We start from the raw sequence: 12,845 nt of genomic DNA, 5'->3' as shown, positions 1-12,845 counted from the left end.
ACTGTGGTACACATTTATGCCAAGTTATTTGAAATTCCATCCATCGATGACAAAGATATGGACCGGACACGCCCATCAATGCACTATCCTTTAATGTCTAAGTGTGACCTTGACCTTTGAGCTACGGACCTGGGTCTTGCGCGCGACACGTCGTCTTACTGTGTCACACATTCATGCATAGTTATTTTAAAATCCATGCTTGAATGACAAAGATATGGACTGGACATGCCAATCAATGCACTATCATGAAAAATGACCTTTAAAGTCTAAGTGTGACCTTGACCTTTGAGCTACAGACCTGGGTCTTGCGTGTGACACGTCATCTTACTGTGGTACACATTCAGGCCAAGTTATTTGAAAATCCATCCATCGATGACAAAGATATGGACCGGACATGCCCATTAATGCACTATCCTTTAACGTCTAAGTGTGACCTTGACCTTTGAGCTAAGAACCAGGGTCTTGCGCACGGCACGTAGTCTTACTGTGGTACACATTTATGCCAAGTTATTTGAAAATCCATCCATCGATGACAAAGATATTGACCGGACAGGCCCATCAATGCACTATCCTTTAATGTCTAAGTGTGACCTTGACCTTTGAGCTACAGACCTGGGTCTTGCGCGGGACACGTCGTCTTACTGTGGTACACATTCATGCCAAGTTATTTGAAAATCCATCCATCGATGACAAAGATAAGGACCGGACACGCCCATCAATGCACTATCCTTTAATGTCTAAGTGTGACCTTGACCTTTGAGCTACGGACCTGGGTCTTGCGCGCGACACGTCGTCTTACTGTGGTTCACATTCATGCCAAGTTATTTGAAAATCCATCCACTGATGACAAAGATATGGACCGGACACGAAAATTGCGGACAGACCGACAGACTGACAGACAGACAGACGGTTCAAAAACTATATGCCTCCCTTTGGGGGCATAAAAATATTTTGCAATGGCTGTGTACTAGTATTAATGATGACTGCCAATAAAGCCAAAATAAATACTCCACAACTATCATTAAGGCTTACATAGAGCAGTAATTTAAACAAAAAATAATCAAACTTACTTAAAACCACTGTCGTCATCAGGAAACAAAGAAAGCATAGAATCTTGTGGATTGCCTCCCTTTAATGAATTCAGGGACGTCCGTTCAGGACTAAGTTGCATCTGTGAACCGTAATACATTTCACCGTTTTCTCGTGTTGGAAACTGGTCCAAGAGGTCTCCTCTCTGTAAACATAAAGAAAACTCCTTTAAATGATTCTTTAAAGCACTTCTTAAGGAAAGTTGTGTTCTAATAACAATTCTGACCAATACTTGATTAAATAAATCTCAAATGAATGTTCACAATTTCAAATAACTTTTTTATGGAAACAGGAAAGAAAATTGTATACTATTTCAAGCCTGGAATGGGGCTGAACTTCAGCCCCAAATTTGCCTGAAAAAACAACAACAATAAACTATGAAATGACTCCAACTTGACCCAAACCTGCAAAATTCTGAATAAAGTATTATTTTTGATATGCAATATTGCTTTTGATTATAAGTGTCTTGGGTTAAACTTTTCTGAAAGGGTCAGGAAAGTTCTGTCCCAGCATTGAGTGCCCTTCTACCCCTACTATTTTACTTCAAACCTTGTACTTGCAATATCCGCATATAAAGTTTAAAAACTAGTTTAAAAACTTGAAAGCAGAAAAAATCCAGATATATATATAACTGTGAAATGATCATGTTTATTTTAATCATGTTAGAAACACCTACAGTATTGTACAATGTCCACAAAATTCCATGTTAAGGTCTAAGCAAATATCTAGTTCAACATATACAGGTCCACAGCAAACAATTCATCTTTAGTCCCTCTGTTTACAGAAACTGTGAAACTTTTCAATTCAAACTTCTACAAAAATTACTTTAATTGAAACTAGATCAACTTTTCCCATTAAACTAGACCCTTAAGAATACAGAAGTGTATATATATCAGGGTATACAAAGCAATTTGAAATATTCAAATCCGTGCAAAAGTTAAGTACAAGCGATCATAGTGTCAATACCCGAGGTATTTACTTTTAACAAAGGACATGATCAAATAAATATAATGATTTAAAACTGGGGTTAAAACTGTCCTAAATCTTTTAAAATTGCTTATCTTTACAATCTGAAGTACTCCTGAAATAAGGAAGGCTTGTTTGTCTGATGCAGGGGCCAGCAAGTTGATAGCTGTATTAGTTGTGCCAGTTAATTATCTTTTTTTTTATAATCATCATAATTAATTTTCTTCAATATATATAATTTATTTGCTTCAATGCATTGGAATCTCAAAAACCAGGTCACAGACATGTCTTAATTAATTAGGGAAGCATTAAAGACACTAAAATAAAGGTCATACATCAATAAAGGGAGGTAATAGATTTCATACACCTAAACATGCACATTTTCTTCATTTTATGAGTTGTTCCTACAGTAGAAGAGAACACTTCCTTTCTCCCTAACTTCACCAAGTTCACTAACTGGGTTTGATTCCAACCCTAAAACACATACTTAAACACTTATTTGCTTAAGTGGTCAGGAGTTGAAACAAGAAGTCCACACCTCAATGACTCAATCTTGGCACTGTGAGTGTTTAAAGAAATGCTTAAGTGAACAAAGAAACACTCGAAATATCTTTTTGAATCATAGAAAAATATAATAACTTCTTTTTCCAATGCCTTTTTAGCTCCTTAAAAATTAACAAGTGTTTTGATATTAACTATTTTTCCTTTCAAGTAAACCTATGCAAATAAAGAACAACAGAAAAGAACATTTAAAGGAACTGACCTCCAGATTTGGCTAAAAAATAATTTTTCTTTCAAATTGAAGTTTGGTCATATTATGAACATTAGAATACGAGTTTTTATTTCTAAAATATTTTAAAAATTCCAAATCAAGAAAAAAAGATGGCCATGTCGGGAATCGAACTCCGGACCGCCTCGGCACTAAAGACATTTTCCCGTCGTCATAACCAATAGAGCTATAGCAGACTTAATAAATTATGACTTCAAAATATAGATATTTATAATCGAGACAGTTTGTGCTGGAGAAAAGCGTTACAAACGCTTTTCGATTTTCATCTTAAAAAGTAGTAAAAACAACAAAATTAATTCTCATGATTGTGTTTCCATAACATACAGTTTGTCAGTAATTAAGTTTTAAAGCCTTCTGAAGTAATATAGCATTTATTTCCAGATATCTAAAAATAAAAAATTTTTTTGTTGTCGACTGATCTGGAGGCCAGTCCCTTTAATATATTAAATATGTCAAACCAGTAGGACAGACTGTTTAAGGTCTTTCAAGCAGTTTTAAGTGTGTAAATCAACTTACAGGGCTTTACAATATTTAAGGTATAAATTTTGAGGGCCTTTGCCAAAACATGAGGATTCTTTAATGTTTGTTTTATCTATTTCTTGTCTACCAAAATTAATGTTTGTATTTGAGAAATGGGTGACTTTTCAGTGATTGTATAAATAAGGCACAACAGAAGTTGCAAATTAAAATAGGGGTAATTATATCTCCCTATAAAGTTTAAATAAGCTAAGTTTAACTGAGATGTCTAATTACCTCCCTTTTAATTCACTGAATTAGTTCATTTAGGTTCATTTGGTTTGTACTGATTTATTCATTAACTTATGATGAAAGTTACAAACATATTTTAACCACTCTAAAGTCTATTTCCTGGAAAAACCAGTACCGGTGTCACATGAGAAGGTGTTGCTGTGACCAAACAAGCATCCAAACACGTAACGTAAAAAATCTATGGGTTTTCAGTGCTCAATGTCATTAATTAAAGGTATTTTTTTACCCCTTCTGATTTTTCAAAAAAAAAAGATTTACAGTGCAATGTTTTCAGAACAGTGCAAGACAAATTTAGACATAAATAAACTTGCAATGAGAACTTTTATATAGAGTATTCAAAAAAGAACTACTGAATTCAAATTCAATAATCAATTAACAGGCTTGAACAAACTGAATCCATTACGTTAACATAATAATTACACCTTCAAAATTTTATACCTTCTTAATACCAGTAAACTGGTGTAAGCTTTCAAGGTGCATTCATTATAGCAAAATAATTAACACCAGATATCATACTGCCAGTCTGTGAAATATTATCATGTCAAAAAGAAGAATATTGTCAAAAATAAAATATTGATCAACCATCAGAATACCACAGACAAAATACCTCTATAAAATTTCACACTAGAATGGAAGATAAAAAGCATGAATAAATCATTTATAAAATAGCTTTCACAAAGTAATTCATACTGGGCTATAATAAAGTCATTATTTACGCTCTTGAGATTATTAGCATTCAAACCTTATACCTGTTAAAGCCGTAATGTTTTCTCACAGTTATATTAAGGTCCTGACATTAATATAAGAATATCTACAAAGCAGCAAGTAAAATTCTCTCTCATTTTGCATTTAAACTTGAAATTCATAAATCTATATACCCAAAACTCACTATTTTGAAGGAAACATGAAATTTTGTGCCCATACAATTGAAGACACTGGGTGTGAAACAATTGACAAGATTTTTACTGTCATGAGACTTACTTTCAATTTCACATACAGAGGCAGTGGTGTTTTGAGCAGTCTATGGGGTGTTTTCAGGGGAGTCACATAAGTACTAGGCTGATCATCATTAGTTTGAATGTTTTTGTTTTCTGCAGATAAAGAAAAGTAGCAATGACGCTCAACATAAATTTTCAGTGAACCCCCCTTTGAATAATAAATAGTACTGACCAAATGAAAGATGGACTAGTCCATTTTAGCATGGTGAAGTCTGAAAAAATAGATCATACTTGAGTTTGCCAGGCCTTTATAATGCTTGATTTAATGTTATTTGATCTTATGTAAGTCTGTCTATGCAAGTCTAGCTAAGTAAAGAGATTAATGAAAGATTATTCTCTAACTTGAAAGCAAAATTTACAGAAAGATTTACTCTTTGCTGGTCTGATCACCACTCTTTCAACATGTTTATAGCCTGTTAGGAATTAATCTTGTAATGGTTCTTGACTCTCATCTGCTTTACCTAATATACTGTGCAAACAATTTACATCTATCTCATTTTAATAACAAGTTAAAGCACAGCAAAAGTTCCTTCTAGGGCACATCTATAATTACATATAATGATCATCTTGTAAAATTTTGGTTGCTATGTCTGTTTTAAATATGGTCATCAGTGTGTGGAACCCCATGATTGGATGCAAGGACAAGACCAATCTACCTTACTGACATATGCTTGCTTTATTTTTTCTGTTAAACATCCTAATGTAGTGACTTGATGCGCTAACAGTCTACGTCTTCACACACAACAAACTTTGTGGTCATTGATCATGTAATTCATGGCTATAATTTAGTAGTATCTGTCCTAAATCTCGTGAGTGTGACATCCGGACATTCGATGCGTGAACCTGTTGCGCATAATGTGAGGGTTGCTATGGGGTTTGTTTTCACGTATTGACCATGCATTCGAAGGTAACGATGTATGTTAACCTTTGTGACAAATAAGATGTTTGGCAAGTTTCAAGAATGCCACTTTTCCATCCTCGGGTTTAGTAATCCACAGAGTGCTTTCAGCCAGAGTAGCCTCAATTAGGAAAGTATAATTTTAATGTCAGAGGTTATTTCTAAGGTCACGGTGTTTGACTGGCCAGCTAGTAATGGCAAAAGTTTTTGAGGTCAGTTGCTCAGTCAAGTGTGACTTACCAATGCTAAGTGTTCCTTCTCAAGAGAAGGAACAATTATGTCTTACATAAAATCATCAGAGAGAAAAAGTAATGGGCATCACTTTTTTCCATAGAATAGGGTGAGAGAAAATATAAACTTGGTAGGTAAAGCACATCTCTCACTATTAAGCTAACAAGGTAGGGGGTGGGGGTTGGTATTGGAGACTAAACTAGAGAGGATGTAGTGGTCCAGTGGTAACAACTATGAGACCTGGGTCACAAATTTGATCCCCTCTATACCAAATAAAATGAACAACACTGGAATAAGAATCCCATGTATGAAGTTCCTGGAATTGGAGCATCCACTAAAAATTACTAATAGTCTTGACCAAGGACTCACCCATATGGGTAAACACACACACAAGGGAGCAGGGCTTCGGAAATTTGCCGGTTTGTCGGTTTTGGACCGATTTTTGACTTTTCAGACCGATTCGTAAAGTGAAAAAACGAAAAAAATCGGTCCCGTAAAAATGGAGAAAAGTATAAATTTCAGTCCGATATCTCAATACACGATCACCTGCCAAGTAGGAAATTGTTGGTCGCACCTTCAGATAATCAATAAACGTGTCAATCGGTCTGATTGTCACTTTGATAATCGGTCCGTAATTAGCGCGTGACGCAATCAGTGCTCGCACGACACCTCCTTTAATGTTTGCAGACAGCCGACTGCGGTTAAACATTTTGACTGGTTTCCTAACGTTTCTGACTGGATCCACATCATTTCAACGGGGATCCACTTCTTTTATTTAGAATCCGACGGATGGTTTATTTCAAAAGGCTATGTTTGATCACGGTAACAAACAAATGGTCGCTGCATTTAATCAAAGAGCTATAATTGTACATTACAGGTCATTGATTTAATGAGACATCACGCGGAAAACCGATAAAAATAATTTTTATAATTACTTGATTTGAAAAAATTACATGATTCATTGGTTGGGGCTCCAGTTGAAACAAATGCAGAAAATCGTCTTTGCAACCCGACTGTACAAAAAAGATAAAAATGGACGGGCAACCACGAATGATAAAGAAAACCGGAGTGGCACTGTTTATCAAATCGGTCTTTTAAAAAAACGTTTCAAAATGAAATTTTGTTTACATCAGAGAAGAGAACATATAACTTTATAAAATGTAGTTGCTTATTGAAGTACAACGTAAGTGAAATGAAATATCCGTGGCCAACCCGCTTGACGTTTTGGTGCTATACATGCGGGAAATTCGATCTCAGCGTTCACATAACGTACACATTCGGTCTGCGGCAGAGTATTCTTTAAATACTTAGGCTGTTTAGCAGAGAATATGTGTCGTGTAACTCACTTTGACGCATTGTATTTTATAGAAATTTATAGAATTCCGTCAAAGAATGAGGAAACATCACAAAGTATCTGCCGTGTATACGGTATCGAAGTCACGTGCGTTGGCTTTTAGACTAGTTACGCACACGGTGTCAATGCCTCATATTATCTCGGAAAAACATCGAAATTTAAACAAAGAGACGATCACACATAACACTGAATAACTGTCTTCATTGTATGGTAACGCGCAGTGACTGGTAACTCAGTTTTAATGCATGACATGCTTATTTCTTTACCCTATCACGTTTTACAAAATATGTAATATTGGGAATGCGGTGGGTGGGGTAGCGCCGATGTCAGGATTTTCGTTTCAGACCGATTGAGTTATCAAAATTTCCGGAGCCCTGCAAGGGAGACTACATTAATGATAGTACAATTAAGTTAGTGGTGTGAGACCACACTGTATGGAAAAATATTATTTTGATTAAATTTTTCACATTTCAAAAAGATCAAACCATCTACCTTCCATTTTAATGTAAATTTTAAAGAATCAAATATATATGAATCAGACCTGCAAAAAGTATTGTACTGAAAGCAATAACTTTAATCATTAAACAACATGTTATATAAATCAACAACCCATAGTTAGTGTTACTAACTGGTTTACAGTGCAACGCTCAGTTTTGCTAGACTGAAATCAACACTTAAAGAAAAAAAAACATGGCAATTAATTTTTGATGTCATGCAAAAAAAAAAAAAGCACTTATTGAATAGCTTGCCGGTTGATAGTCAAAACTGTTAGCATACAGTCAATCAGACCTCAAGAAATAGTTTTAACTATTGACCAGCAAGCCATGCAATAAGTGTATAATATGCTTAATAAATAGTTTCTACTAATATTATACCATTGTAAGAAACTGATACACTGTCTTCTTTTTAGAAATAGTTGTAAGAATATTAATGTACTAAAAACATCAGTTATTATAAAATATAACGCAATTTAACATAAATTACAACAGTTCTCAATTTTATATTTTCTTTTGATCAAGTACTCGACAAATCTATGAATCTTACAGAAATCAAGCCAGACTTTATGACATTTTCTCCCAGGATCTCTAAACAGCTCTGCAAACATAAAACTTGTAACTAAAATTAAAGCACTTAAAAACAGGAATGTTCATCCAATCAAACCTCACCTTTTTGTTTAGTAATCTATTAAGACGTAAATCCAATGCCACTATTACAATAATACAATATTTACAATTAAAATATCAATAAGACCTAATTGGTTAGCAGTCTATTTTACAATTTTGTGTTACAATTCTGAACGACTTTTGACATGTCAGCCGAGTCATAATCAAAGGCCCTATTCAATTCAAACTGTTTTTCTATTTGTTCATATGTTAACAAGTCAATTGATATTCTATTGTTTACGTGCTGTGTATTGTAAATGACAAATACCAAAATATTGGTTCAAATATTGTCTTAGTTCAATATCTCATTAATAATCAAGCTGTATTTGTCTTTATCTCACAGACTATTTTATCATTTTTTCTTAAGAGTAAATATGCATACATGACAAAATAAACATGCAAACTTAAGTATGACAATGCTGAATTACATTTTTTTTCTCATGAAACAATTTAATTTAGATAAATTTAACCCTTACCCTTCTAAATTTCTATAATGAACTTGTCTATCTTTCAATTTAGACAGTACCATTAACTTTTCAAGGAGATGCATACCAAAAAGATACTGAGTGCAGGTCACGATCAGTTGCATAGATGTGCAGGCTGATTATGATCTGCACTGGTCGCAAAGGCAGAATCCATCGTGTCCAGCATGATAAGGGTTAATAAAAGTGCAATGATAAATAATACAGGAAAAAAATAGTAAGGTATCTGAAGGTTGTTATTCAAGAAAAAATAATTCATTTCTGCAAGAAATTTTAACATGTCAGTTTTATTTTACAAGATATAATATGAAATACAATAAACCCCAATGGGTACTGCTCCTTTCCATAAACAAAGCTTTACAAACCTGCAAAGGGTATGAAGCAGAACTTAAAATATGACTACAATTTAGTTAAAGGAGGGTAAAACTGGTGCAAGTATTATTTATCAATCTAGAGATAAATAAGAACGATAAATTTAGTCTTTTTTGATAAAAAGCTTCCTGTTGCATGAGACCAATGTAACTGCACTTGTGTATGAGCAGTTAGAAAAGACTCAACTATTTCTGTGCTAGATACTAAAATAAGGCACAGACTGAGGAGACAAGAGCTATCCCTCCCTGATGTAGATGATAATTTAGGGTAACAGCAGAGATGGAGAGAAACTGCATCAAAACATGTATAAAAGGGACATAAATAATGGAATATTCTGCCAGAATAATACCATTATATCATAATTATGATGTGAATCCATTTAGAAATAACTGAGTCAGAGTGAAAGTTGAAAGTGCAAAAAAAAAATTCAAAGTATTTATTTGTGAAGTGTCATGCCAACACAGTTTAGGTCATAGACTCATAGGTAACTTTTCTAGCATCACATGGTGGAAGCAGATCCTAGGTGCCTCTCCAGACATTGTATAAAGCATATGCTGGCACCTTGGGACAACCATGCAAATTCCACAAGCTACCAGGATATTTTTCTCGCGCAAAGAATTTTACAACCATGCAAAGTTTTGAACCCACATTTGTGCTAGGGTTATGGACCTTGAGCATTAGGATGTGGGAGACCATGCTTAGTAAAAGCAGAAACTGAGTGAACGTACATCAAAACTTTTGCTTGAAATTCTAAGTAAAATTCATTAAGTATAGGAATGAGAGTTATGGCCCTTGTGTCATTTGTACTGTCCATAACAAAGAGGAAAAACTATTTTAAGTTGGATGCAAATCCATCAAATTGTAACCAGAGATAAAGGGAAAATGCATCCAAACTTTGAAACAAGCTGTGGACATGGTCACCAGTAGGTAGGATAGCTCTCAAAATACCTAGCTAAAAGCTAGTAAAGCTAAAAAATCAGCTTCTATGAAAATGTATGCAACTGAATTCCTGTTTTACTCAACAAACAAGGAACCACTATGGACGTTAGTAGCAGTATGGTTGTAAACTTAACTGTCATGATGCTGACTTCTAAGTGGACTATTTCTCCTATTATGGAACAAATGAAAGAAAACTATACATAAGGCATGGAAGTTAGAACGGCAGTGTGTTATACAGAGGGCAAAAATAACTTGAGCAAAATATTTTGTGCTTACCCTGTCAAAGAAGTGATGATACATTGTTGCTGAAATAATCGTAGATTAGAACCTGTTTAACACTTTTAATTACACAAGTCTTCAAATAAACTTTCTTTACAAAAGTGTTAACATTCTCCTTACAATTAAAGTCCAAAGGAATGAAACAAACTCACAACCTGCAATACCAAAATCCCAAAAGCTTTAAGTCAAGTAGATCAAATTCAGTAAATGTCAAATGATATTAAAGCACTGATTACACTTAAATTATCCACATTTTTGTAACTGCCCCAATGAACTAAGCATGTATTTAAGTCGTGTAAAACAAAATCACTTTTCAATACTTACAAACCAGAGTTATAAAGACATATACCCCCACAAAACACTATCTATAATCCCCTAGTATATTTACGATACTTCTATAGATCTATCAGTTAGTTCAATAACATGAACGAAAAATCTCTATCTCAAGTGTTGAAACAGACTCGACATTTCACCGATAAATACCCATAAAAACTTATTGAACATTCATGCTACCGATTTAATGGAATAACACAGTCAACAAAATAAAATTCCATTGAGATATACAGGAGAAATTCATTAAAAAGCGTCAAAATAAAAATGTTTTTCTAATAAAACATTTAAAATTCAATTGATTATTGGATCACACGAAGAAAATTTCAATTAGACCCGTAAATAATTTAATTGTTGTCATAAATGGTGTTGATAAAAAGATTACTGGACCTTAAAGGGAACAGAAATCTATCAAAACAATTTAATAATGACATTGAGATATCACGCTTAACTTAAGCAATATCCGTATCATGGATAGAAAACAAACAAGTCATTCGGATAAACAACCAGCAAAGAAAAACAAGCATCAACAATGCAGTATAAAAACTTATATCTTAAGTTTTTAGATAAACTTTTCAAAACTGATCAATACATAAGTGCCTTTAATAATTTGATAAAGAAAACAATTTTAGTTCTTTTAGTCTTAGCACTCCTCATAACTTCTGTTTACGAAAAACATTAGCGGTGGAAAAATTGGAAGCTGAACATAAAAGAGGTATTATACATGAAGCATGACACAAAGTATATCAGTACGAAACTTATCAACACATTGAATGGCATGACAAAAGAAAACAACGTTAACAATCAATCAGTAATTTACAACTCTTATCAAACCTATCATGTCTACACAAATAACAAGCTAGAGCTGTTCGTAAGACAGCCAAAGCTTGACTATTTGATATAGAATTTCAATCCAGTATTTGCATTAATTTTGGAGAAACCAGAAGTTTTTAAGTTCAAAAGGGGACATAATTTTGCAAAATACATGTCCGAGTTATGGGACTTGATGCTATGACCTAGTTTTATAAACCCGAAGAAACGTGTGAAGTTTCAATTCAATATTTCCATTAGTTTTGAAGATAGTAACTTACATGCAAAACTTTAACCAGGATTTTCCAAGTCCAAAAGGAGGCATAATTTGGCCAAAATACATGTCAGAGTTATGGGACTTGACCCAGTGAGTTTGGTAATTGACCTAGAAAAAGAAACAAGAGCTGTCCGTAAGACAACCAATGCTTGACTATTCGAATTGTTGTCTCAGAAGGAGTAATATTACCCTAAATGTTAAAATATCTATACAGTTTTAATCCAGTATCTGCATTAATAGTTTTAGAGATAGTAACTTGCATGCAAAACTTTAACCAGAAGTTTTAAGTTCAAAAGGGGATATAATTTTGCAAAATACATGTCAGAGTTATGGGACTTGATGCTATGACCAAGTTTTATAAACCCGAAGAAATGTGTGAAGTTTCAATTCAATATCTGCATTAGTTTTTGAAATAGTAACTTGCATGCTAAACATTAACCAGGATTTTCTAGGTCCAATGGGGGCATTTTGACCAAAATACATGTCAGAGCTACGGGACTTGACACAGTGAGGTTGGAAATTGACATAGAAAAAGAAAAAGTAAGTTTCAAAGCTATATGCCTTTAAATGATAGCTATATGTATTTGCATGCAAAACTTTAACCAAGGTGTGACACCGATGCCAGGGTAAGTAGAATAGCTAGACTATTCTTTGAAAGTTCGAGCTAAAAATAAGTTACAAAGCTATATGCCTTTATGATAGCTATACATAGTTGCATGCAAAACTTTAACCAAGGTGTGATGCCAGTGCCTACGCCGGCACCAGGGTGAGTAGAATAGCTCGAACTATCTATGAAACTAGTGCTCTTATCCATTTGTCCAGAATATGACAAAATTCAGGGCTAGAATCTAATTATATTGCTATCACAAATGTTTGCTAGTACAAGTAATTCCAACTCACAAAATGTAAATTTTACTTACAATTTTGTTCATCCCATTTTTTATGTCTTTGGTACAACATGGCCAGGGAGCAAACCCTTGACCTACCGCACTCAAAGCAAGTGCTGTACTACTACACTACTGAGGTGATTCAGCAAACTGAAAAAGGCTAGGTCTGGACTGTACATAGCTTGACTGGGTATATTAGATGCAGGCTGTTC

At 34.1% G+C, this 12,845-nt stretch overlaps 1 protein-coding gene across 1 annotated transcript in view; it reads right to left on the bottom strand.

The window, feature by feature from the left end:
* LOC123566099 (myosin heavy chain, non-muscle-like) overlaps positions 1-10,647 on the bottom strand; it is a 183,160-nt gene extending 172,513 nt beyond the window's left edge. The window contains exons 1-2 of the mRNA XM_053549186.1: positions 10,327-10,647; positions 1,071-1,234 (exon numbers count right to left, since the gene is read on the bottom strand). Coding sequence (XP_053405161.1) covers positions 1,071-1,234; positions 10,327-10,350 — 188 coding nt within the window. The 5' untranslated portion in view covers positions 10,351-10,647. The remainder of the gene's footprint in view (positions 1-1,070; positions 1,235-10,326) is intronic.
* Between the last annotated feature and the right edge of the window lie 2,198 nt (positions 10,648-12,845).

Source organism: Mercenaria mercenaria, chromosome 8 (genome assembly GCF_021730395.1).
Source record: "Mercenaria mercenaria strain notata chromosome 8, MADL_Memer_1, whole genome shotgun sequence".
In the NCBI taxonomy this organism is placed as follows: domain Eukaryota; kingdom Metazoa; phylum Mollusca; class Bivalvia; order Venerida; family Veneridae; genus Mercenaria; species Mercenaria mercenaria.
The sequence above is the reverse complement of the archived record's forward strand: the minus strand, read 5'-3'. Positions and strand labels throughout refer to the sequence as shown.